General features: G+C 38.9%; 2 protein-coding genes across 2 annotated transcripts; both read right to left on the bottom strand.

Annotated features, from left to right (window-relative positions):
* Nucleotides 1-65: 65 nt before the first annotated feature.
* Nucleotides 66-17078, bottom strand: mcoln2 (mucolipin TRP cation channel 2). The gene is made up of 14 exons (XM_061033634.1): nucleotides 16901-17078; nucleotides 16074-16227; nucleotides 15283-15456; nucleotides 14624-14780; nucleotides 14321-14399; nucleotides 14112-14208; nucleotides 13790-13889; nucleotides 12921-13033; nucleotides 12390-12539; nucleotides 11527-11628; nucleotides 11173-11295; nucleotides 6202-6408; nucleotides 5328-5461; nucleotides 66-674 (listed from the first exon to the last, which is right to left on the bottom strand). Exons 1-14 carry the CDS (start codon nucleotides 16942-16944, stop codon nucleotides 638-640), a joined length of 1671 nt encoding a protein of 556 aa, XP_060889617.1. The 5' UTR covers nucleotides 16945-17078; the 3' UTR covers nucleotides 66-637.
* Nucleotides 17079-19956: 2878 nt separating this feature from the next.
* On the bottom strand, nucleotides 19957-27643 carry clcc1 (chloride channel CLIC-like 1). The gene is made up of 10 exons (XM_061033633.1): nucleotides 27194-27643; nucleotides 26995-27102; nucleotides 23960-24070; nucleotides 23592-23813; nucleotides 23020-23160; nucleotides 22814-22913; nucleotides 22492-22589; nucleotides 21746-21892; nucleotides 21084-21653; nucleotides 19957-20185 (listed from the first exon to the last, which is right to left on the bottom strand). Exons 1-10 carry the CDS (start codon nucleotides 27323-27325, stop codon nucleotides 20090-20092), a joined length of 1725 nt encoding a protein of 574 aa, XP_060889616.1. The 5' UTR covers nucleotides 27326-27643; the 3' UTR covers nucleotides 19957-20089.
* Between the last annotated feature and the right edge of the window lie 94 nt (nucleotides 27644-27737).

The raw sequence follows: 27737 nt of genomic DNA, 5'->3' as shown, positions 1-27737 counted from the left end.
TTAAATCTGCCCTCATACTCGATCTCAAGCTGTGAATGTGTTACACAATTAATGGAAGCCTTAAGAGCAGGTTAGTTGTTTAATAAGCACAGAACAAAATCTGCTGCATTCAAATGTCACCAACATTAGTAAAAATGTAAATAATCCATTAGGGAAACACTTTTCTTATAGTCTATTTTTTTTTTTTTTTTACAAAAGTTTTGAAAGAACAAAGGATTGTGCATAAAGACAGAACACATAATGAAAATATTTGTTTTACTGAAGTTTTTACAAGAAGAACACTTGACAAATAAATTACATCTACTACTGCAGAAAGCTTTTGCATCAAAGCCAAATGCAGGAAACACGGATTTCATATCTTTGGCCACTGAATACATGTTCAGACCTTAGAAAGGAAAGGAAAATTCTCACAGTACCCTGAACTTTTCTTCAAACTGGTATAAAACATTTTTGTTTCCTTTTCCAACTCTCAAGCTTGAGGTCCGGTTTCATGTTCAAGAGAGGGAACTTGTTCGGTGTCGATATTGCACTTGACAGAATCACCTGTAATGGTAACTCTGAATCAGACATGTGAAGTCCTGTTCCCAGCATCCCCCTCCTCCTCCCTGAGTTGTCTCATCTGGAGATGAGAAACCTGTCAGCTGATCAGTATGACATCATCATTTTCAGGAACTCTGCAACAACATGTAAAAAAGAGCATCAGACATTTAATATTTCATTATCAGCACAAGATAGACATACTTTCTACTTGTGTCACCAACGAGTACTTGTCGGCAAATATGTGTACAATGATTTAACATGGTTTGAATATACATGCAGATGTGACAGATGTGTTGATAATGTTAATATTGTTTAGAACGTGCCGGTGGCCTGGTAGTTGATTCACGTGCCCCATGTACAGAGGCAGGAAGCCCGGGTTCGTATCCAACTTGTAATAAAAAAATAAGAACTGATGTTTTTCACTTGACCGCTCCTCTTTCCCGTAATATTTCTGAGCAGTTTCTTTGGAGTTGTGCAAATTAAACGTCAAGACAACACAAAAACGTATATTTGTCAACACTAACGGCTTCTTGTGAGTTTTGTTCTGAACTCTGGCAAATATATTTATTTCAGTTCTGAAGACAATCCCCTACATGTAATAATGACATGTATAATTGATTCCAACTTAACAAATCAGTAAAAACATGTTTCTTTATTTTCTGCATTTCCACCTGCATGAAGTGTTTGGTCTGAATCTCTGATTGTGCAGTTGTAATAATAGATTCTCCAAACATGGCCTTAGGAAATGATAGCCTGGTCACTGCTCCTCTTGAACACTTTCTCAGGTTTGCTTTCAAGAGAAAACAGCTAATTATGTTCCTTTTACATAAAATATACATTGTGGTTGTCTCAGACTCTCTGTTCCACAATCTGCTGTAGTCGTTTGAGGATGTGAATGTATTTCACAAAGAGCAGGGAAGTGGTGTCAAATAATTTTCTTGTAAAGCAAAACCACATTGAATAACAGACAAAGAGTAAGGTATTTTACCTGCTTCTTGTAAAGTGTCTCGAGATAACACTTGTTATGAGTTGACGCTATACAAATAAAAATTGATTGATTGATTGAATGTTCAGACTTTTAGTTATACGTTTAGTTTATTTGTTCTATGCAAAGCTCGACACTCCATCTGCCAAATGTTTTTCCCAATAATATCCACTCCGAGGCTTAACTGTTTTATTATGCTGTGTAATTATAACACACATGAAACGCAGCAGAGAGATTTAAGTCTTGGCTGTCATAGCCTCACCATTGAAATGTCTCTTCCGAGTCTTATGAGACATAAGATATTACTGCTACTGATTACTATGTTGGCTTCACGTATGCTGTAAGGGTGATTCATTTCCTAACTTACTTGATTTTAAACATTAAAACGTTAACTCACTGCAATACAAGCAGGAAGAGGCAGATTATATGAAGATGAAATTTGATCCAGTAACTCAATAACATGTTGGCTGATCTAATTTTTGTGAGCACAGTGAGATTAAGACATTTGTCAAGATGAAATTTGGTCAGCCCAGAGGCTGGAAATGGCTACAATTACAGTGTCCTAATGATAAAAACGTTAGCTCACTCTAAAAGGGCATTGGCAATTCTACACACAACTCAACAGAGAAGATGCATAATCAGCTGCCATACCAGTATTATGTTGCCCTATTACATAATGGCTCTGTAACTGAGACGACACTTCCTTAAAGACATCAGGGAGACTGGATGGCATGGTGGTAGATAACGGCTTTAGAGCACGAGTAGAAGACAGCAGAGTGATAACATCTGGTGAATCAATAAGGAGGGGAAAGCCCTGAAAGGAAAAACTATTAACACAATGTAAGAAAAAAAAAGAGCAAAGAAATCCTTACAACCCCTAATATGTACACTAACATATCTTTCTCACAAGGGTACATGACTTTATTATTTTTTTTATTTTTTACAGGCTCTCTGCAAGACTCCTGATATTTCCAGGAGGAGCTGTATGTGTGAACCCAACAGCCACATTTTTTGCTCGGACTTCACCCGGAGTTTCTCCTGCCATTTTTTCCGCAGCAAGTGCGAGTGAGCTGATGTGAGATCGCAGCAGGATATTATCCAGAGAATTCACCTCTAGCAAATGGGAGGGGGGAGTGATGTTTATATACTGTGACTGCTACACGGTGCATAGAGCGTATGCATGCAACCACTACGATCACCGTACATGGAATTAAACAGCTGCATTACGTTTTCTGTTCGCCAGTATGTTATTCTCTGCTCTTTTGTTGATAATGTGATTCTGTTGAACTACAAGTAGTTTTGGTATAAAAGGTAAATATTGTCATTATAGCATCGTATAGCGTCACATCTTATCTCAGGAGACCCACTGCCCCCCCCCCCTCCTGTCTGACAGGGATAGTCTCCCACTGTGAGGAGCATATGTGAACAGCCAGGTCATGAGAATATCCGGAGCAGTCCTCCTGAAATTATCTAGATATTTTTATGAGTGCAAAAGTTCAGCATTTCATGTTCACATACAGCTACTCCGGCTAATATCAGGAGTTTTCTGCAAGTGTGAAAGCCCTACTAGAGTTTGTTTACAGTTAAGCCTTTCCTTAAAAACACCCAATTGATCCCAAACTGGAAAAGAAAACAATTTAATAAAAGAAAAATCTAGGGCCACCGTGCATAAAATAGCTCTCTATGCTGACTATATTTTGCTCTTCCTTCCTTACCCTGAATGATCAATCCAAGTGATCTTGTTATTGTAATAAGAATTTTGATAAATATCTGGATTTACAGGGTTGAAAATGAACGTACTCCCCAGACTCTATATACATAACAAATGTAAAATATCAATGAAAGTGGTATTGGGTATTGAAAAGCTCTGAATTTATCTGGAATGGTAAAACCTCTAAATGCAGAAATAAAAGCCAGAGTAAGACAGACACTAAAAGAGGAAGCAATGACACCAAGTTGTGCATAACGTCGACACTAATTTCAAAATGTATGTGGTGAAATAAAATGCTGATTACTTTTACACAGTAGGAAACAATTGTCAGAAATGTCATGTGATAACAAAAAGGAGGGTGAGAAAGTGATTAAGGAAGAGAGGACAAAGACTTCCTAAAAAGACAGTGAACTCCATATTAAAAGCTGGAGTTTATAATGCTACAAACAAATAACTCCTCCTATCTCACGGCTGTGCTTCAACAAACCTTTTCTGGCTCAAGTCTTAAAGTTGACCATGGGCTTTATTTGGGAAGCAACACAGCAGAGAGGGAGTGATGGCTGGGGGTGGAAGAAGGAGGGGGGGGGGGGGGGGTTCTTCCCAGTGTACAGCCTGAGCTTCTCTGTAATCAGCCCATCACTGGGTGTGTCTGCATAGCTCTCACCACTAATTTCATTGCTCTCAGACCACGTAAGCCTGAGCCAAACCACAGTGTGGAGGAAACTCCGCTGCAGTCTGCTGATGATAGAGATTGGCTCATAGAAAAGGAATGAGCAGAAAACAGAGAGATATAGAGCAATACGTCTTGCTGAAGCAACTTAGTATCATTTAGGCAAACTGAGTTTCCTTTTTTGTAATTATATAGTATGTGTAATGTTTCTGGTTATTGAGTTGAATAAAGACTGACAGGCAGGCACACTGATATGGGGACAAAGTAATGTAATATTGTGAGATATCAGCTGTGCAGTATAGAAAACATCCTGCTTACAGTAGTATACAACTATCTACCTGAGATAAAGTGAACTCCAATTTGACTACTGTGAGGGACCATTCATTTCTGTTGCTTTGGAAACATTCAAAGCAATAACCTGGTTTGCTCAAACTCAAGGCTTTATCAGAAAGATTGCTGGTTACTGCTCATTTTGTTCAAGCTATGCCAAGCTGATTTGGTCATATTGTAAATATATTTCTCCGTTAGTAATAGATGCAGAATTTGGAAAATATTCCCAGAATAATCTCATGTCTGCTATGTGGCATTTCACCAACACAGTAGCATACATTAGTCAGATAAGGTTAGCCTGAAGTTAGATGTTTTTAAATCAGCAGGGGTTGTAACTTCACCAGCCCTTTGAATTATTTGATACAGTAGGCAAGGCTGACTAGCTGGATATGTTTCTAAACATAAAACATAACCTGATATTTATTTGCTTCTGGTTTTCTACTGCTTCTTATGAGTACATATTGGCCAAAGAAGTAGTGCTGCTTGTATGATAGTCAGTTAAGTATACAGCCTTATTTTCACAACACAAAGCTCTGGTTTGCTTAATTTTTATGTGTCTTATCTTTTTGACAAGTAGGCATCCAACTACTAGACCTAAAGATCTTATTTGCCTGGAGCACCTGCTACCACCTTCTAGAGAGGCAATTATTAACAAATAAAGCAAAATCTTGCCCACACTGATTTTTATTAATATTAAGAGGATAACTTCTAAGGAATTTCTGTAAAAAAAGAGCTTGAATAACTGTTGAAACAATGAGATGTTCTTGTTGTGAGGTAACAAACCCTTCTTCCCAGCTGTTGAACTGATACAAACAAAACATTAAAAGTTCATAGTATGTAGTGTTAGATCAGCCTTAATATTTTCTGACAAGAACAAGCCAAGACGAATAGTTACAGAGCAGGCTGTTAGTGGTAAACTATAAAGTGCCCTTCAGAAGGCTTTTACACCATAACATCGCTCATATTTCAGAGATTAGAAGTCGTGTTTGTACAGAGCATCTTCCAGGTGTGAGTGTGTGTGCAGCAGGGTGTGTGAACAGAAGTTAAACATAATTAAATTATGATAGCATGACTGTAAACAGTGATCTTACCTCTGGCAGCAGCACAGCACCGGGTATCGGAGTTTGGCGTCTGTCTGACTGCTCTCCTCTGAAACAGGAAAATCTTTCTGCTCTCTGAGGAATTTCTGAAGGTCTGTCAATGGGAATCCTTCCTTTTGATATCTCTGTTTGTAAAAAAAAAACAAAAAAACAATGAAACAAAAACAAAAATATCATGGAGAAAAGCAAAGCACCAAAAATAACCTAAAGAGAAGGTGTCAAAGTGCTTTTGTGCCAAACACGTGTCACACAAGAGGGATAAGACAAGAGTCTTTAAGTTAGCTTGGTATTTTTTCTAAATCATTTGCATAATCTAATTGCAACTAAATTATATTAGGGTTGAAAAAAAAGTAACACTGACTGTAAATAAATCGACCTTACAACTTCTCAATGTTTTCCATTATTTAGGTAATTAAAAGAGAAGAAGAAATCCTGTAAGTTCCTCCAGAGTTCCAATGATTGTTTTAACCAGCAGTCTCAAATATTCACTTTATACATAAGTATGAGAATAAAAAGATTCTCACGCCTGCCTTGCTTAAACAAGCGAGTTTTGCTTAAAGGAAGAATGTGTGACTTTTTTGATCCATTAAATGTCGCCCGTAAGCACCAGCATGAAACCTGGTGGGACTCACACTTCTCACTTAGTGTAGACAGTCGTGACTCAGAGACATTTACAGAGGATAAACTTGATTTCTGCTGTATTTATTTGTAAAATGTCGCACATTCTTCCTATAAAGTTGATCAATTCATTATTTAATATTTCACATCTCAAAGAGCAATTTGAGCGCTGTATCTGTCATTGACGTTTTGTTTGTTCTCTTACTGATTCCCTTTTATTGGGTAACATGAGACGTTCTAAATGTACCTTTATAGTCTCGTATGAATCAGTGATGAGGGCGATGAACAGCGACAGAACCATGTAGATGAAGAGCGAGATGAAGGAGTAGAGGTAGGCCCGGCTGAAGAGCCACACTAAAGTTTTCTTGTCCTTCAGCTGGGCAAAGGTGGTGAACATGTCGTCACCGTTCAGGAGGGAGAACAGACACTCTGCTACACGACTCAGGCTTTCAAACTAGAGCAAAAGGAGGAAAGAATATCAGATTAGATTTTAAAGTGAACACATGGACCATGATCAAATCTGAGGCGTTTTGAGATATCTGTAAAGCAACAAAAAAAGAGAGATTTCCATTAAACAATCAATCTTTGTTTCTGATTTTATCTGATTATTTTTTCTTGATAATGACAGGACATTTTTTTTAAAGAAGTAGCTAGTATCAATTTAAGAGGGTCTTGTAGAGTTAGTTTAATAATCAAGTTATTTCAAGTCACAATGTTTTCATCTTTAAAAGGGCTGAAAAATGTTTGCGTGCGGATAGCCTAGTGGTTATGTTGTGTGCCCCCATGTGCAGAGGCTATGGTCCTCGTTGCAGCGGCTGGGAGTTTGCTTTGCTGCATATCATCGCTTACTCTCTCCTCACAGCGTTTCCTGTCTCTCTTCAGCTGTCCTATTCAAATGGAGGCAAAAATGCCCCCAAAATAACTTTCAAAAATTACAAATGTTTCAAACAAGCTTGTTTCGTGAGATTTACGATATTCGTATAACTAAAAGTTCAAAATGAATAATTTACATTTTGGCTTGCTGATCTTTGAATTATGAAATCAAAAAGCCAGCTAAGCTGGTAGCAAGCCAAAAAGGTGGGGAACTAAAAAAAAAGGAATTGAAGCTTAAAACCAAAAAGTGAGTTGTTTCAGATATAATGAAAAATACATGTGTGCCAAGTTGAAAACTACATTACCTCTTTCCGCTGAAAACAGGCACACCATGACCGTATATTTAACATAATTTCTTAATTTTAAACAGCAGAGGAACAAACAGAAATCCCTGCAGAGATAAGGTTCAAAATAAGTAAAAGAAGGTGCAGAAACATGATAGTTGATAAGGATGAAGTGATAAAGGTAGAAAGACAAACAGAGAGAATGATGGCTGAAAGGGACAGACATTATGAAAGAGTACCAGCAGAGTGTGATAATATCTAAACACAACATCCCACTGTGACGGTATGGATTCCAGGGCATAACACTTGAGGACGTGTGGGATGCCGAGTCCCAGAACATCCTCTGTTTATTCCTACAGTAAATACACAGAGGAGCCTAAGAGGGCTGAAGGCACACTACAGGAGACACCTCAAGCCACTGAAATGTTAATATGACAGAGTATCAGTTGACTGTTGTGTTGAAAAAACAGGGAACTGAAACTCGTTCTTCCAGTAGAAAACCACTGCAGACGCCTGAAGACAAATAAATGAAACTTGTGAAATTAAAATGTGTATTTCACAATCTATCCTGTTTATACAGATTAAAAACATTAAGAAAACGCATCATAATAAATTGCAACTCTCCCTACAAGCCTAATGAGCTATGGTCTATAAATTGTGAACATCTTCACGTAAACTGACCTAAAAAATGAACCTAAACTCAGCCCACAACTTATTTACAGTACTTCCTCCTTTTCAATTTAACTTTATCAACACTTTTTAGTAGCTCAGTGAGACATGCCGCGGGGCAGGTTAACCAGTCTATCTCCCATCTGGCTCTCCTAAGACGCCCCCTGCATCCTTGGACTTCCGTAAATAATTTGTCAAGCTAAATACACACATGTTTCCTGATGACACTTGCTGACCAAGCTAGGGTCTCTCCCTGTCCAAGTGTCCCATGCGTGTTGGTGAAATGTGTGTCGTTGAGTTTTCGGAGGAAGTTTAAACATGTAGTGTCCTTTTTTTTTCTTTATTGCTTACAACCGCAGTTACAGGATGTATTCAGAATCACGTCAACTTTTAACAGTCGACTTCTGAATGTAATTCAGTATGCCAATCAATCTGAAGGCAGAGAATGTGAGAAAATTTGGATGGATGGGGGGGAGGGGGTTTGTTCCTCATACAAACCATCAATCATTCACCAACAGCTAGTGTCATCACAAACAGCCTGGCACCAGACTGGGTTGCCCCGAGTCCACTGCTGTTTGCAAATAAACAGGTCACGCTAAACTGATAATTTAGAGTTCCATCAGGGTCTGTAGGGATTTCACTCGGTTATTTGGAAGAAGGATTTGGTCTCTGTGCTAACACCTATCTGTGGGAATGCTGGCTTCATCCTGGCTGGTTGAAGATCAGTTTTTTATTTATGGAAATCCAAAGGCTTTAGGGTTATTGGAGATTTGTTAAAAGATGGTATTCTCAGGTCTTTTTGTCAACTTCAGCTTCAGTATTACATATCTGAGGAACATTTTTCCAGTTTCCTGCAGATACATCACTTTATCAGTGGCTAATGAATTGTGTGAAACTGAGAAGTGGGACTACATGTATAGTCACCTTTTCTGGCTGAGTAAATACATATCAGGGTTTAGGCCCTGTATAACCAAAGAGCTCAGTGGCATTTTAAAAACTAAAGTAAAAAAAAGGATCCTCCACTCTTCTTTCTTGGTCTGCTTTCTAACAACTTTCACTTTCTGCTGGATAAACTACTGATTCTAGCAAGGAAATGTATTCTGTTGGAGTGGATCCAAGAGAATCCCCCTACTCTCACTATGTGGTACAAAGAGAACTTTTATGTACTTCCTCATGAGAGGATAAGTGATGTGCTGAAGGGTACTGAACAGTCATTTCTGGAGATCTGAAAACCACTCGAGCCCTATTTTCGCACGGGACTAGTATTACCTGGGGACCCCACCACGTCTGTGTTTCGTGCGGCGCATTTGCACGGGATAAGCAGGGATAAGTCTGTGTTTTATCTCGAATTTACTGACATTATCCCCCGGATATGATGTCAAGTGTTAACCTTTCCTGCTTCGGCGTTCCGACTGTGGTCGGAGCGCACAGGGGAGACTTATTGGTATGCTCCACGGCCTAAGTTGTAGCCCTCAACTTCGGGACTAACCCCCGTCACTTTAACTGGGGTGCAGCAAGTTGTAACAGACACGGAGAGTCCGGCTTGTTACTTGAGGTGTCGGGTCGTTTATTACGCACACAGAGCTCAAACTGTGCATGCACTTCAGATGCTGACTAGTTTCTCTGCGCTGATTCTGCTCAGGTCCCTGGCATCAGTAACTTGCCCTTCGCACACACCTGCCGAACACACACTCCCCTCGTTTTGTCCTCACTCGCACTGAGCCATTCACAGACATACGCTACTCGTATAACACAAGGCTCTGCAGAACCTATACGTAAAATATAGAAAAATGTTCCATGCATGTAATCCATCTAATCATCTTTCCAGATTTCGCTCTTCTGATGGATTTGAGCTTGCTCTTTCTGTGAATGGGTCTCCATGCTGTGTAGCTAGATGAGCCTCCTGAATTTGCACCCAAAATGCTGTCAAAACTTTCATTTTGCCAACGCAGCCTGCATAATTCTTGACCGGAAAAGGGCAGGAAAAAGGAGCGAGAACGCAAAAAACCTTAAAAAAACTACCCCAAATCACAGAGATGCTGATTTGCACGGGACTAATATTATCACATATCCTCTGTGTTTGGTGAAATATGGTAGGTCATTTGCGGTGGAATTTTTACTTTACAAATTAAGGACATGGCAGATTCGCACGGGATTAAGATCACAGACAACCTCCGCATTTATTACAAATTATTAGAGGTCCACAGGTAATACTAATCCTGTGTGCAAATAGGGCTTTGGACTATCTTCCTGTTGAGAGCTTAGACTTACTGTCTAAAGGATTTTCTCTCATGAACTGGAAACCCTCAGGTCTGAATCATGGCAAAGGATAATTCCAGTCGGATCAAGACTAATTTAAAAAATGTGAATGGCCACTGGTACATTGATGAAACCAATATGTTATGGAAATGTTTTTTTTTTTCATTTTGTTATTGAAATTATTAATTTAATTAACTTATTGTAGTGGTTTTGGTTCTTGTACTTGTAGGTTAATATGTTAAATGTTTCATTATTTGGAAAAACTAATAAAACTGTAATGCTCAAATTGCCTATAAAAATCAAATTATTTGTAGATACTGAAGATACTGATTATGTTAATATTTCACTCCCAATTTAAGTCCTGCTTGGGGACATTTGTTTCTTTGACATCCCCATTTGTCTACAATTATTTTCTAAATCCCACGTAAAAACGAATGAAGTTGCAGTTTAAACATGCTGAAGGTTTGGCTACATGGACTTGAGGCTCCACCAATTTAAGCTGGAAGTTTCAATAACCAGACACACACTGACACCTAGTGGTTGTCAAAGACCTTTTTTATGTTTCATCAGCGTGTGGGAGATAATGTTGAAAGAGATTTTCTTAATAAGTAAACTGCTTTTTAAATAAAACACAAACTAACCATGGTTGACCTTTGATAATTTCTACTGTACTTAAATCAATTTTAAGCCAACCTGTATTTGTTTTTTTAATAGTGTATTAAAAGCTATTTAAATTCAAAATATACTTTATACATAGCATTTATGAACTCAATATTTCTCAGAATAAAAACACAAATTAAAAACTGACTTCAGCATTCATTGACACTCATCTGTTTTTTGTTTTGCCTGTCCTCGTTAAAAAATGCTGTTACAGCTAATTTTAAAGATGTGAACATACATACAGTAAGTCTTGTACCTCCCTGATGCAACTTTATTTTTCTTGCCTCAGCATTTCTGCCGGATTTCCAAAAGCCAAGTCAGTAAAAAGCACCGTTAGTTCCTCTTATTTCCATCACATCCCTGCAAATAACTACGAGAGCAGGGATTCAGATGAACAAAAGCAAAGCATCACAAAACCACTTCTGAAATCTGCATATAACCTGTGTTTTCCTCAAACCAGTTGTCAGAGTTACCTTTTCATGGTATGGCCCCAGTACGATCCAGCCACAGAAGGTGTAGCCGAGGTAGATCATGCCAGCACAGCAGCAGAAACGAAGCACTTTGGGAAAGGCTGCTTTCATGGTCAAAATTAACACCTAAAACAGACATTTGATTTTAAAAGCTGTGAACAGAAACTCTATAACAGTGAATTATTTGTAATACATCAACTCTTCTCAGACTTCTTTGTGTTGTTCATTTTGCTTATTCAGGGTTTTTACTTATTCCACAACAACACATCATACATTTTTACATTTGAAACTAGCTGCCACATCTTTTAGTTTAGACAAAAGTGATCCACAAAGAGAGAAAAAGGGTCAAAGACTCACGTTGTATTTCTGGAAGTATCCGAGGTACCTGATCACGCCGACCCACACCATTAAAGTAGACGTTCCCAGGAAGATACTGCACACGTCATAACTGGTCAGACTCTGTGAGATACAAAAACAACCAGGAGAGCACTGAGAAATATCCCCTTCAATCTTCTAAGGAAATCAGGCTTCAGAGATATTCAGTAGGATAAGCCAATATTTTGTGTTTGTGAACGTGACACACACTCCCTGGTAAACCAGTTACACACACACACACACTCTGGTTAACCAGTTACACACACACTCTGGTTAACCAGTTAGGTTACCACAGAGTCAGTAGGAGTTACATTTTAGGTTCAGCTAAATCTACACAACTGTAGTTATTTATATTTAAGTTGTAGGTGGTAGCTGTGACATGATCTGTGCGGGCTGTTTTATTACTGCTTTGGGTACAAAGTGAAACTGCAAGAGAGAAACATCCCTTTAATATTTAACTAGGGTGACATATTGTGACATTTTGTTCAAAGGTTTTTAACACCACTTCTAACTGAGTACTGAGAACATTAAAAGACCATTAAGTGTATGCATAGACAGGTCTCTACACTGTCTACATTGAGTTGTTTTACTCCAAAGTACATGTTCCTGTGATTTTATTTGTATTGTTTAATAAATAACTTGATGTAAAATCAAAGGCGATGCCATGCTGTTATCTCCACTTTGCTAAAGCTGATTTGAAGATAACTCATCACTGTATGTTACTTAACTTAAACAGCATTATGACTATGTCTCTCCTCTTACATTTATTTTGACATATGAAATACACTTATCTAAGTCTGTGCAGTTACTTTGTCTCAAAGACTAAAGTGTCTGAGTAGTTATACCTTCGCTTTTATTTCCATCTTAAGTATGGATCCAACTGTTGCCAAGAGGTCGCTGACGATAACCAGAACATACCAGCCATTCAGAAACTCGCTCTGGTCATCCTCACACACTTTACGATTGTAGTTCTCATGAAGGAATCTGGAAAACCTCTGTAAATAAACAAACAAACACAAATTAAGTCTCTAATTAAAGATAAATGCATGAATAAAAGTCAGACCCACTATGATGAAAATGTTAACTCTAGACAGACAGTATACTGTATCTGTACATGTGGCATACTTTAAATAGCATTATGGAGTGAATTTGAATATTTTGTGCTTCATATAACACTTAGCTTAAGAAAATATAACTGGCAAAAAAAAAAGAGATGAAACAAAAGGTTCCAACAAACTGGAAAGTAAACAACACGTATTTACCCAAAAACAAAAAAATGTAAGGGAAAAAAAAATACAGAGTGAGATCCTGAGAGAAAAAAAAGGAATACTTCATGTTTGATATTAAACAATGTGATCAGAGACCGAACAGCTGACCTGGAGTAACCTGACAGCCAGAATGATGGAACGGGTGCACAGCACAGCTGATGTCAGGCAAATAAGAATGACAAAGCCGTCAAATACCAGGAGATAGTGAGTGTTTTTCTGAGCTGAAACACAGACAAGTTTTATATGAGTTTGTGTGAAAAACCAATAAAGTTGCAGTTTAAACAGGCAAAAGGGAATATGTGTATATGTGTGTGTGTGTGTGTGTGTGTGTGTGTTTGTACGTATAAAGGTTTATCTCTTACGTAACTCACACACAGACGACTGATAACTAAGGGTTTACTGGAAAACGCCTTACCAACGGTCAACAGTAAGAGGCACTTGCATTATGGGCAAAATAACAACTTTTTAAATTTCACATTTTTGGAAATACCGATGCAAAGTTTGGAAAAGGTGAACATGATTGCATTGAAGTATCTACAAGCAGTCTTTCAAATACTGTAATGTGAACATTTTTCAAATGTACAGTCACTAAACACATCTGTTTCCCTTCTAGAAGAACTTCTAGGTGCTTTCTGGTAATTCAGCACATGTCAAATGAAAATATAAACATTTATAAACTTTGACATTAGAAAATAAGAACGTGTAACATCACAATATAATATTCAAGTTGACTGCAATAACTTGTATTTGTATTGTTGTTGCCAATTTAAGTAATGTTGTTTAGTTTAAAACATTTTATCTTCTCTCATATTTATAAACCAAAATGAGAGAATAAAGTCTGTTCTTTAAAAAAAAAAAAAAAGAATCGTTTATCAAATTAGTGTGCAAATATAACCTCCGTCTGTGCTGTAAAATCTGTAACATAACCTGTTTTTCTCTTTATGTTTGTTACCCGACCATGATAAATAACACCTTACCTGTCCCAGATATTTTCCAGCCTTGACAGGCACTGCTTTGAGCGTCTATGTCAAGGAAGATTTTCACTTTTCCACTGTGACACTGGTTGTCAAATGTTATCTAAAATACAAGATCAGGGGTATACATCAGTATGAAGATGAGAAACATAGTTCCTTCATCATCAAATGTGTAGTGAGAAGTTTGTTTAAACTGTATTATAATGTACATTTTGTTTGAAAAGAAAATCGGCAGCCTGTACGCTCAACATATCAAAGATCAGAGTGTGAACTTACTTACATTAAGTCATTTCAATAATGAAGCCAAAAAACAGCTAAACCGTACCGTGATGTAGAAGAAGTAGCAGTCAGGTAACTCGCGGGATCGCACTGTCTGAAGGTTGATTCCTTTCAGCTGGAAGGTCATTTTCATGTCAACAAGCCTGAAAATACATTGGAGTATTTAAAGTGTACGTTATGATTAAAAGTAAATATGTAAATGATTCTTTAGTAATATACAGAGCATTGATTGAATACGAATAGATAGATGAATACCTGTAAAAGTCTAGATCAAAGAAGGATGAATTCTGGGTTTTCCATTGGTTCGCAGTCTTTGGATCATGTGACATACAAACTAAGAGAGAGTAAAAAAAAAACATGGTAAGGTGTTATAGTGCTTAAGACCAACAAGTTACTGAGTTGGTAATTCACCATCATGTGGTGTGACATAATAAGTGTAAAACAAAATATATCATATGAACAACAAATCAATTATTAAGTTCGATTGTGAGGTGTATTCGTCTGAAAAATGAAGTCAGATTTCACTTATCAGATGATATTTTACAAGTCCCCTCTTACCTGTTTCTAGCTGAGCGTCTATGTCAAAGGCCTCATCTGAGGGCTCCACAGTGCCTCTCTTGTAGTACTCCTTACAGATGATGAGAGGAAGCAGCTTGCCGTCATCATCCTCAGCGTAACTAATGGGACCCACAGAAAGGCGGCCCAACTGGCTGTACTATGAATATAAGAAGACTCTGATAAAACACACGGTCACTGTAAGCCAGGTAAAAATAAAGTAACATAATTTATATTAATTTAGTAGAGTGCCTCACAGGATAACCAGATACGTCAGTGGGAGTATTTTCTATGTAACACGGCATCCCAGTTCAGATTCTTGACCTGGCTTTTATAACATTTGGGGATGTGGTGTTACATAAAAAATGCTATTAAACAAACCTTGGGGCGCTGGTAGCCTAGTGGTTAGTGTGCATGTCCCATGTACAGAGGACAAAGTTCTCAAAAGTGGGAGGCCTGGATACAAATCCAACCTGTGGCTTCTCTCCCGCATTTCATTCCCCACTCTCTCTCCCTGATTTCTGACTCTATCCACTGTCCTGTCTTTCCAATAAAGGCATAAAAAGCCTAAGAATAAAACTTTTATTTTCCTGTTTTAACAACACAAGGTCTGTTTCATTTTACATTGTTTAAAGCGTTGGAATGTAAGTAGTAAAACTTGCCTGATCCAGGGCATAAAACAGACTTTCATAGACGCCATGCTGCGTGTAGACGGCGACACAGTAGTCATCCTCATCCACTCCACTGTAGTCCTTCAGGAAAAGGTTTTTCAGCGTCATCATGTTCTCCTCCTTATAGGACACCACCAGCTGGTTGTTGAGGCCGAACAGGATGAGCTATCAAGGAAACAAAAAAGGAAAAACTGCATGCTTAGTGTGGTAATCAAAGGTGAAGGTCACCTACTACTTTTATTCTTGTTTATGACTTCAGAACACAAGTAGAAATACAAGATCAAGGGTAATAATATTTTAGCATTGTTTTTTTGTTTTTATTAATTGTCTTAAGTTATAAGTATTTTCTAAAAATCAGTCAGAGGTCATCACATCGACTCTATTATCAACAGCTTTTGTTGCTATAAAAAGATTTTTCTGTTTTGTTTATGCATTACTTTTTCTTCTACTGACAAAACTGATATCTATTATTCCTAGTGTAACATAAAGAAAAACGGCAAATTCCTTTATCGCCAGCATTAAAAGCAGCTTGTAGGAAGGAGAGCAGGGTTCAGATGTGTGTGTGTGGTGCACTTATTTCATCATCTTTTACTTGAAATAAACAGACACTCCCCTCCTCATTTGAGACTTGAAGTTGTCAAAACATATGAACACAAATGTCCACACAAATTCACATTTACTGGCTTCCTGTCTTGGACAAATAACACCTTCAGCAGGAAACATTCTGGGTGGATCGTCCTTTCCAGGTCTTTCCTAATCTACAATAATCCCACGGTACATACTTGTGTAGTGATCATGATGATTTTAAGTATCTGCACCCCCAGTTTCCAGGGTAAATGTCGTCGGGCCCGGTACTTCTCACACGGGCTCATGAAGTAATACTTCAGGTCATCCCTCAGGGTCTCCTCCCTGATAACCTCTTGGGTCAAGACGGAGCTGAAACACAAGTAACAACAGAATGTAATATCACACCAGAGCAGGGAGACAGAACTTTTAAACTAAGTTAACCTTGATTTTTGAGGGTACCCCTTGTATGAAGAGGTCATATTATCATGTCCAGGACAAAAAGCAGAAGTGAAAGAAAAAATGTCACGATCATCAACTTGAGCCATCTAAGCTTACTTGTGAGTTTTTTTCAGTACACCAGATTTGTCATCTTTCACAGGAAGAACTCCCTGTACTGAGTACACTGGCTGCATTCATGCTGCTGCAGGGTTTAAGTCCAGGGTTAGCTCAACGTGGTTACTTTCAATGTTTTGCCAACAGTTCCTTTTTTGCCTCACACTGACAAAACACAAATGTACCGTTCCTCACTTATACCTTTAGTGTCAGTTTAACTACATATTTTACAACTAGCCTACTTCAGGTGAAACTTGCGTTAGAAACACCGGTGCGAAAGTTTAAGATAGTAAAACGACTCAGGCTGTACATGAGACAAACATTTTAAGGCTTTCAAAGCACGTTTTACAGTAGTTTTGGTGTCGTAATATCATAACTAAGCGACAAACACAGTACATATTTTGGTAAGGAAATATATGTGAAAAATAGATTATCGAATGAAGTCATAAAAAATTAAGTTCCTTCACAACTTTTTAAAGTCAACACTTACCTAACTGAGTTACTCCTGTCCAGGTATCGATTCAATAATTCCATGATTGATTTTTACGCGTGGATACAAATGTGAACTGAGTATGTAGTTATCAAGAGGTTGACAGGCAGCAGACACGCGACCTCTTTCAGCTGGCTGTCTGTCCGCACGCGGCGTCAAACTCATCCAATCAGGAAATGAGCTTCAGGCGTCGCGCGCGGTCACAGTCTACAGCCCAGGGGGCCTAGGGGTCACTGGTAGTGGGTGGGGTGGGGTGGGGTGGGGTGGGGGGAGGATACGGTATCTCTCCTGCTCTATACTTATTGTCAACACAACTCAGGACCAGCAAAAGGGTTATTTTGCTTTTCTTCTTACCAACTTTTTATTTTTTACTTTAAATACAAACAGTATTAAAACAATATAACAAAACACGATTTACACCCAAAATTGAAAAAAATCTATAGATTATGTACTCCCATGTCGAATAGTAATTCGACCAGGTAATTCCTCTTTTTCTGAACAAGTTTGACCTGGTCAATTAAATGGAGAGATTTTTTATATGCCCCATTTTTCTTTTTTTCATATTTAATTTATTGTAGGAATAACTTTCTGAAGGGGGGAACTTTTTGCCATAAAATAAGTTGTGGTATCAAGTCTAAGGTATTGGTCTATAAGGTCCTAAATGTCATGTAATACAAGAATATCCACATTCATTCACGTTAAATTGATAACCTTAAAATGTATTGATAAAACAGAAATTACATTATGTAATTATATTACAGAAAGCATTAGGCTAATAGCTGGGTTCAATATCTGGTCTTAAAATCTATGTATTTTGTCTTTGTTGTTTTTTGTCTCTTATTCATTTTAATTGTACTCTCGACATCATTGTAAATCAGGGCTTGCCCTCAATGATTTCTCGAGAATAAATAAAGGTAAAATGAAAATGAAATGAAATATAGTGTTACATTTTGGATAGAGATATGTGGCTATTCTTCAGGTTGTGGTTATTTAAAGAGGACATATTATAGCCCATTTTTTCCTTTTCAAACAGTCCCCTGTGGTCTAAATGAAACATCTATGCTGTGTTTTGGTCAAAATATAACATGAATCAAGCACCAGAGGAGGTTTGTGACCCTGTAGAAAACAGCTCTCTCAGAACGCTCCGTTTTGGTGTGTCTCTCTTTAAATGCAATGAGCCCCCCTGAGTTTTCATGGTAGACATCACTCCTCTGTAGCGAGAATAAAAATGGCAGACCTGTGCAAAAGTTTTGTTCTAGGCTGGGGTGGAGTCCATTGGTGGCGATATTAGGGGAGGGTAATTTTTTTTTACCAGAATCCCACTTGTGATGTTACAAGCTGAGCAAATTTGAAACAGTCTCTGTGTTGTAAGACTTATGCAAACCACAAACAAAGGACTGGATGGGTTTATTTCACATTTTGTGGGTCAGTAGACACTCAGGTTACCCAAAATAATGTTCAAAAAACACTGTAAAAGTGAGTTTTTCACAGTATGTCCCCTTTAACATGCAGAGAGAAATAAGGTTTCCATCAAAGATGGGGGATGTTAAAGGCATGCGCCTAAATGAAAAGGATAACCCTTAAATGTTTGATTTCAGGGGCGCTGGTGGGGCAGTGGTCCCATTTATGAGGGTCCTTCAAGTGGGCAGCCCAGTTTCGATTCCCACCTGTGGCTCCTTTCCCGCATGTCATTCCCTACTATCGTTAACTAGTTTCCAACTCTATCCACTGACCTAAGTATAATATAATAATGTTAAACTTATAAAATAAGTTTAACATCAACATCATTGCTGAGGGACATTATGTATTAAGAAGCCAAATATTCCACTATGTGCATAATTCCACTTACCGTCTGCCTCCTGTTTTGTGCTGTACAGGAAGTATACAGCCGTTTCATTGGTGCTTCTTTGCTGCAAATAGCACACTGCTGCTGTGAAAAACAAGGTGAGGTGAGCTGTGAGAGTAAACCATGAGCCTGGAAGTCAATACAATGAGCTGAAATATGATTGGTGCAACTTTCAGTAGGGTTTCCTTACTCAGAATGAATATTTGTCATCCATTTCTTTGGGAAGAGGTTGCAACAAAAAGCATTTTGTCACCAATTACAACATCTTCCCCTCATAATTTAAGCAGTTTAATTTTTTGTACAAACAGTACATATAAGAAAGTATAGTTTACACTGCTTGTTATGGGTTGTGTTGTCTGTGTGTGTCTCCCCTCTCTGAGTTCCTGGACAGGTTGGTGCTCCGCCCATCTCTGGGGGAGATTGATGGAGAAGTGGAATAACCTGTTTACGCATGCAGCCGATGAACAAAAGGCACTGGGTGCAGGCTGCAGAGAGAGAGACAAAGAGTCATATCCGTGTGCTGGGACGCAGGCTGCTGGAGTGCCGGATCGTCTCTGTTTCAGTTGTTATAAATTTGTGTACCCTTTGTGGGTGCAACTAAAGCTGGTTACTGCTTGTGTGTTTCCTGTACAATTAAATACAGCGACTATTATTTTGAAACCAAACTCTGGTCTCCACCTTGATTCCGGGTAAATATAAATTTGTTGTTCCCCGCATCCCCTAGAACTACGGGGGATGTGACACTGCTGCTCAGGAATAGACTTCAGCATCATTATTACAAAACCTTCAATATACAAAACTTTAATAACCTGAATAAATTATTATAGCGGGGAAAAAAAAGAAAATTAACAAATAGTACATCCCTTTTATATTACAAATTCCTACAATATATATAATAATAATAATAATAATAATATATATAATCTATTTTTCAACCTAGAAAATAAAAGCATTAAATACAAGTTTACTGACTGAATGAGTCAGTCGTTCATAACACTGAAATGAGCAAACTTAATAACATGATTCCTGCAGATAGACATTCCAACATACAGTAGCTGTCTTGACCACTGATCTCATTAAAACTGATTAAAATAAAAGAAAAATAATCAGAAAATAAACAGATGATAAACAGAATTCTGGACTCAGCTGGAGTGAAAGGCACAATCATTTAACAGGAAAAGATAAAGTGTGTTAGAAACTCAAACTCTGTGTTTCCTTTAAGATGATTGCCTGTGAATCCTTTGTATAGAGACATTATCTTCCCTTCATCGCTTCTACAGTCCAGTATAAAAATAAAAACATAATAAAGCTATTCTTCCAGCTCTGACTGATGAAGAAGGTAGCTACTCTGCCGATGCCGGAGAAGACTCCTGAACGGGAAGTCCGATAGTTTCCACGTGTGCCATCATTGACCTCCTGTCTTCTGCCCCCTCCTGGTCCTGCAGCGAGGATGGTTACATTAGAAATGTATCACATAATATGATGACATGAGGCAGCAAATAATACATCAGTAAATCAAAGTATAAGAAATTAACACATTGAAATATTTAAACTAATAGAAATAAACCATTAATACCTCAACAGAGTAAAAATAAAATTTGTTGTAGGAATTGCATTACACAATAGTAAGTAATAGTGACGTTTATTTTGCTGAAACAAGGCTTCTAATGGCATTCAAATGTATGAACTGAATTTGCTCATCTACTCACAAAGTGGAGTTCAACCTCTTTATTGTTAAAAAATGAAACAACTTTAAAATAAATATAAGTTTCAGTTGTTGGAAAATGTCACAATAACAACTATGACTGTACTCACAGAGGGAAGATGCTAGAAAGATATTTATGGATGCAGATAAGAACTATTAAGCTAAAATGTATTAAAAGTGAAGGATTAGTTTCACAAGATTTTGGATATCTTCAAGTTCACACACCAGCATGGCATCCAAGGATGAAATCCAGCGTGCTTATATTTGGATGATAAATATATATGTATGTATTTCTGGCATACATATTGGGCCATCTTTCCCCAGGAAACTGGCTAAATACATATTATTACACATAAGAAGACCTACAAATCTATCATCAAAACACAGGAAAAATCTAAACCAATACAAATGGGTCAGAATAACACTTATTTACCAATCAGCTTATGTTGCATGTGAGAATGTATCATCCCATTCACGCATGTGCACTGCTGAAGCATTAAGTATGATAAACGTGGGGATTTAAAGGCTTTAGTCACAGTTAGAAAACAACATTATTTTCTCTGTGGTCAAATATTAGCGAGTTGATTAGTTGAATTTAAATGAGATTGAATGTACTGGTGTAAAGAACTCACTTGAACATCAGTGTGTGCAGGCGGTCTCTCTGCTGGCTGATGTTTGGATGCTGCAGTGTCTCTGCTGGATTCATCACAAGCAGGTTTTTTACTCACTTTCAAAGGTTTATTTTTAGAAAAAGATATATCTAATTCAAGGGATTTCGTTTCTAACTGAGTTCTATTATCAGAGATCTCACTAGCACTGGCTCCTGCTAGCTCCTCCGGTGCCTCCTGCTGAGTTTCTGAATCCGACTCAGCAGAGAGATTTTGCACCTCCTCGCGCAGCCTGGCGTCCGTCTCATCCCCACCGTGTGAAGGCCCTGCAGTCTCCACGACCAACTTTGCACGCTCTTCCCGGGGTCTGTTGGGCCTCCTCTGATGAACCTGGTTCCTGTTTAATCTGACATCATCGGCTCTGTGCCTCAGGGCTCGTTGGGGCATGTCCCCTCCCGCTACGTGGTCACCATCCTCGATCTCCTCGACGTGACGCCGTTGTTCGAGATGATGAGGTGGATCTCTTCGAGGCCGACGGAAAGGTGCGGTGATGCCGTGCTGAAAAGCTGCATTGACACTCCCATACATGCACACCTGTGAAAGAGGCAAATAAATATAACTGAAAATAAAACGTGGCCGAAATTCATACAATTGGATTTTAATAATGCCTTGTCAAAGACATTTACCACAATAGCGAGCACAATGGTGAGGAGAACTGGGATCTGCAGCGTGATCGGTAGATCTTTGAGGAGGGCTCGAAGAAAGTCACTGATGCCCTCGCCGATGTGCTTAAGTGGCTCTGTGAAGAAGGTTGTGATGGTAACTGCAAATGCCTAAAAGGAAAGCACTGCTTGAATTCCAGACAACAAAACTAACATTTTATATTGTATGCTGTTAATGGAGCACTTTGTTAAGAACAAGTGCTCCATCAATAACGTTAATTATTCCCCAAGATTATCATAATACAATTTCTAAGCAGTAATGTTTAAGACGTTGGTGAATGGGAACTACATTTTTCTTTAACGCCGATGGCTTAATTTGAAAAAGCTAACATAACTCGTGAGGAGAAATGACATTCACAGTTAACATGTAGCTCGGTGCAATGCCAAGTCAGTTCTGACAGACTCTTCCTTGGACTTGCCTATATCCACCCAACTGGATACCATATACGGCTAACCACTTCATCCCCTCTGTGCGTACCAGGACCTGAATTATAACAAAATGCCAGATGCTACGCTGTTCCGGAAGAAGGCTATGACTCTCATCCTGACCTTGCAAGCCTATGTGTACTCTAACTCAGGGGAGACAAGAGAATTCCAGCACGACTCAAATATCACAAGTAATAACTATTATGTTGCCAGGTTTCTGATATGCAACAATATGGAGTCTGTGCATGCACCCCAAACACACAGGTACAATCATGGTCACCAACCTTTGTTGGGGGGACAAGCAGCAAGGGGTCAACCATCAGAAATTCATAGTATTTCTTACAAGGATCATCCTGGAGAGTCAGGGTGCTTCTGTACCATTCTGAAGGAAAACAGACAGAAGTCAAAAGACGGTAGCTGTGAAAGCAACAAACCAGAGTACTTCTGTCTTTCTTCAAAGGCTCAGTATCACTTTCAGCAGAACAGGGTGTAAAACAATAGAAGGCAGGTCATCTAACTAGAAAAATAAACAAAAGCATTGCTAACAATTATTTAAATATATCAAAAAAGGCACTGAAACTAATCTGAAAACACACTCAAACCTACCTTTTATGCTATCATACCAGTCAATCCTCCTCATTCCAGTGCATTTCTCATAGTCGCCGTTTGCCTTCACCAAGTTATTTTGACGTTTGGCAAATTCAATCTATAAGACACGATGACATTAAAACTTCATCCTTCGTGAAAAGCACTAAACAACAGCTAAACAAGTACAATGAAACTAAAAGAGTTTGTTGTTGTTTTTTTTTTACCTTGTATAGGTACAACCAATTCCAGAAAATACTCGCAATAAAGCCAACAAAGAGCATTCTGCGGAACTGCATGAACCTGGACACCGTTGACCACAGCTGAGTGCATATGATGCCGCTTAAGAAAAGAAACAACAGCGCCACCTGGAACACATACAGAGTGAGAAGAGTACAACATGACTGGTTGAACAAGACTGAAGCAAAAATTAAATACCAGAAAAGCAACTGAAGAACTCATTATGAGACAGGCAGCCTCAGGCCGTTTGACTGTAGCGGTAGTGTAGTAAAGTAGTAGTTTATTATTTTGATTTTTCATGCGCCAAAAGAAGGGTCCAGCCCTCATTGCCTACAATACAATAAAAGTGTTATTGTCTAAAATAAATGTTACTAAACAGTAAAATAGAACACAACTTTTTCAGTTATGTAAAAGGGAATTCATTCTGCTTTTTAATTCAGACTTCAGAGAAAAAGACTTCAGACTAAACTTGGCTTTAGGTCTGACTCTGAACACTGTCTATTGTTTATGCAGCACATGTCTTAAATGTACAAAGACATAAGATAAACTATGAGGTTACTTTTAATAGTGTGTCCAGCTCCACGCCGAAGGTGTCTTCAAAGCGCCACTTCCAGGCCTCGTAGTCATGTGGTCTGAGATCCACCAGTATCTGACTGATTGCGTTGTCCAGAGCTCCTGTCCTCCAACTGTCTTCACCCTCCAGAAGTGTCTGAATCTCTGTAATGGCTTGTGAGGAGAGTTTGATTGTGGCATCATAAATGGCGTCTGCAGAATGACCGGGCTGTGGAGAAATGGGGACAGGTGTGATTCATTAGCAGGAGACCATTTTTAACTGTACAAAAATTGGCAAAAAGTAACTTTTAGGCTACATGATGATTTCAAAGCCACATATCATTGGATATTGCACATGTAAAAAAAACTACGTACCAAACCAACTCTTTGGATTTCTTTCAGCAGCCTGGTTAAGAATCGCTTGAACACTGGATTACATGTGGGCTGCTGTGAGATGAGTGTGATTTTCTTTTGTAGCTGTTCAACCTGAATTAAAGAAAAACAAAATTTTCGTAATGCTTGTATGAAGCTAGGTTTTGCCATACAGCGATGTAGGGTTTGTGTTTGTCGCATGCTCAAAAGACAAAAGTTTATTTGTGCTCCTTGGCAGTCTAGTCAGCTAAGTGTTGTAACACCTTTCTGTCAAAAGCCTGAGGTAAGATGTAAAGAAACAACAGAAGAAATGATGGTTAGTCAACTGGACTCTATGTGGAAATAGAGGTTCATATTTCATAACTTAAAAAAACGAAGATGTAATTTCTGCCAGTTCATAGAACATTATATGTTGAGTGCACATTTAAACACAGGGTCAGATGAGTTTCACATGTTTATTATTACAACTCTTAATAAATAATGTTAAACAAATCAAAATGAGGTGAAATTAGTTTCTATATTAGGTTTCTAAACTTAAATCATCAATGCATCCACTTCCGGTCTACTTGACTCTCAACAAAGGTAAATAGGGAATCTAACAAAGTAAACGTTAAACAAGGTGTTTCATTTGAAATACTGCATATAATGCCAAAAAAAATACAAGAATAAAGTAAGGTGTAAGGTCCATTGTCCACTCATATTGTGGTTGTCTTTGTTCTCTGTAGCAGGTCAGGCTTGGGTTGGAGGGAAAGAGGAAGTCGTAGTCCTGAGGGCAGGTTTTTATAATGTTGGGGATGTGGCTTGAATATGTGTGGCATGTCCAGGTATGGTGAAGTGAGTTGGGTGGCGACTTAAACAATGTGAGATTAGTCGATTTAAGTTCCCTTTGTTTTCTCTGAACATCTCTGTTATGCATTCCGTCAGAGAAGCTGGAGGCCTGGATGTTGTATTGTCATATCGTTGGACGTGTCTGAGGTGTCATGGTTGGGTAATCCAGGTTTTTTTTTTTTTAACTTTAAAAAATTTTTTTTTTATTGTTTCTTAAATATTTGAGCAACTCTTTCTTTCTGTTACATTTAAACAAACAAATGTCCTTAATAGGTCAGTAAATGTCTCTTACAAAATCACAGATCAGAGAAATCTGTATGTGATGTATGCCTATAGGAAAGTAGGAGAATTTCAATATACATGTCTGATCTTCCTCACAAGCTTTTCCATAAACTCCAACTTGTCCAGAACTCAGCTCCCCGCATCATCACCAGAACCCCTTCTATACAAGACATCACCTCTGTCCTCCAACAACTTCACCGGCTGCCTGTCAGATGCCTCATGGACTTTAAGATCACCTCTGTTCTAGGGCCCGGCCGTTGTGGGATTTTTGGGTCCCATACCGATATTAAGGATATTGATATATTGGGCGATATCGTTCTTAGATCTATCTTCGATCTTTAGAGTAAAATATAGATGTCGTGTGTTTGTCCCTCAAATGCAGTTATCAAACACTTGTGGAAAAGATATATAATGAAGAGAAGACGGTCGCTCAGCTGGAAAGTAACTGTGCATGTAAGTGAATAAACGCTTGACACTCTGCAGAGCGATGATGCTTGTTGTTATCCACATAGCACACTCTGCTGGTGAAAGAGAACTGCTAGTGTAATACACAGGGGTGCAAACTGATCAGGGATGAAAGAGGTAACATGGATCCAAACCACCTAGGGGGGTCTGGGGGCATGCTCCCCCGGGAAGATTTATTTTTTAAATATCAGCTTTAAAATGTGAATTTACAGACGACTTTAGCATTCAGGCAAAAGAAGCAGTGCAAACAATGAGAAAAACAGAATTTGCAGAACAGGGCTCACCATGATCTACTAAGGGGTGATGTGATGGGCAGTCACTATGCAAGAAGCTCTCAGGGCAAGAGTCTGAGAGAGCATCATAATACAGTCATCAAGTATGACAATATTTTCCTCTTCTATCATTACCTATGGCTACCAAACAGTAAATATGATCAGACAGGATGTTTAACAGAAAGGGCTGGCTTCCTAGCCAGACTTCGAGTCTTCCCACAGTGTTATCACGGGAAAATAAACCTTATGTAAATTAGCCATGTGCTGCACATTGACTCATGGACTCATGCTTCTTGCGGTCGGCGCGGCGCAAACCTCCAAGATTTTGTAACAGTGCCGACCACATTGCAATGATTGGCTACAGGGGCCGTGTTGAGCAATCAGACCGCTCTGACAAGCAATCAGTATGAAACGACTCGACGTTTGCAGTAGACTCCCCACCACCCCCCTCAAAATATTTTTATTGCAGATCTAAATGAATCACACAAATGATCTATTTGGGATCCAAAACGGTGACAAGTTTGCACCCCTGAATACAATGAAACTCAAATGAAATGCTTTTTGACTGGTGAATAAATCTAGTAACACTTGCGATACCGATAGTCACTGGATATGCTAATATGGGCCGATATTACAGGCTGGGCGATTAATCGGTCAGGCTCTACTCTGTACCTCTTTGATCTCCTTCATATCTTCACACCTACCCATACTCTATCTTCCTCCTCCATGCTCCTCAATCTGTACCTCCTGCCCAATTAACCTCTGTGGGGTCTCAAGCTTTCAGCTGTTCAGGGTCCCTCTGGAACTCTCTCCTGAAAGACATCTGTGACACTGACTCTCTCCCTACTTCCAAAACCCACCTGAAGATCACCTTTTCAGAGTGCTTATACATTATAACCATGCCTGGTTCTGCCTGCTATAACACACTGTTTTACTGAGGTCCTGTCTTTCCTTGTTATTGTAACTGTAAGGTGACTGAGATACAACCACGTGCTCTGGAAGTGTATGGACGATGTGTGAATTCAGACATTAACTGCATTGCAGAACACTGTGTGCAATGGTACACACACACACACACACACACACACACACACACACACACACACACACACACACACACACACACACACAGCTTCTTCAACCAGTTGTCTCAGATGCAAATCTAACACTTTAAATCTCAAAACAACCAACCTGTATCTGAAGCTCTGCCACTTGAGTGTCACATGGCATCTGATCATCTCTGCCGGAGTTCTGGTTATGCTCTCTTCTTTTGGTGGGCACATTGGGATAGCTTGCTGGCTGGAAAAGCATACGTGCATGCTTATTTGATACAGCAGAAACACCCAACAGAACAAAGAAGATATTGTGTTGGGATTTGACATGAGCCTACCTCTGCAGGCTTCCTCATCGTTTTGGTGCTGGCGTCGTAGTTGAGCATATCATATGGGTCTATCCAGTCGTCCTCCACATGCTGTCCTGTGGCAGACAGCATCAGGCTGCAGAGCAGGACAGTGGCCAGCATCCTGGCAAGAAAGAGGTACTTTCCTTTACCCTCCAGTGATGTCAAAAGTTAGCTGGCAGGCGTATTGTTATACGACCAGGAACGTGAAAGCAAGTACAGGAAGCTAACGATATTTTTAATGATAGATGAATAAATAACGCATGCATTCAAGGTTGAACGAAATCTTAAAACTTATTTCAGACACACCGACACAAATTTTAATCTGTTGACATTTTAAACCTAAAAGCTTGGGTATATACGCTGAATACTAAGGACTTCGCAAAAGCTCTAAAACGCTCAGCAAGAAAGCTCAAAGCAACGTCAGGACTGCTTTACGGCATAAACCTTCGACCTGTACAGCGCGAAGGCTCATGGGAAATGTAGTATTTTGCGGGGGGGGGGGGAAGCAGTGACGTTTCCTCTGACACCCGAG

This window comes from Labrus mixtus, chromosome 3, assembly GCF_963584025.1.
Source record: "Labrus mixtus chromosome 3, fLabMix1.1, whole genome shotgun sequence".
Taxonomy (NCBI): domain Eukaryota; kingdom Metazoa; phylum Chordata; class Actinopteri; order Labriformes; family Labridae; genus Labrus; species Labrus mixtus.
The sequence above is the reverse complement of the archived record's forward strand: the minus strand, read 5'-3'. Positions and strand labels throughout refer to the sequence as shown.

Bases quoted from the DNA above. Each gene is read 5' to 3' on its own strand.
- mcoln2 (XM_061033634.1), bottom strand. From the start codon at position 16,944: ATGGAATTATTGAATCGATACCTGGACAGGAGTAACTCAGTTAG. The intron at 15,457-16,073 runs GTATGTACCGTG...TTTCCTTGATAG, and splicing joins TCATCATGATCACTACACAA to CTCATCCTGTTCGGCCTCAA. The intron at 14,400-14,623 runs GTAAGAGGGGAC...ACTCTCTCTTAG, and splicing joins AGACGCTCAGCTAGAAACAG to TTTGTATGTCACATGATCCA.
- clcc1 (XM_061033633.1), bottom strand. From the start codon at position 27,325: ATGCTGGCCACTGTCCTGCTCTGCAGCCTGATGCTGTCTGCCACAGGA. The intron at 27,103-27,193 runs GTAGGCTCATGT...ATGCTTTTCCAG, and splicing joins CGATGAGGAAGCCTGCAGAG to CCAGCAAGCTATCCCAATGT. The intron at 23,814-23,959 runs GTACGTAGTTTT...ATTTCTCCACAG, and splicing joins AAATCCAAAGAGTTGGTTTG to CCCGGTCATTCTGCAGACGC.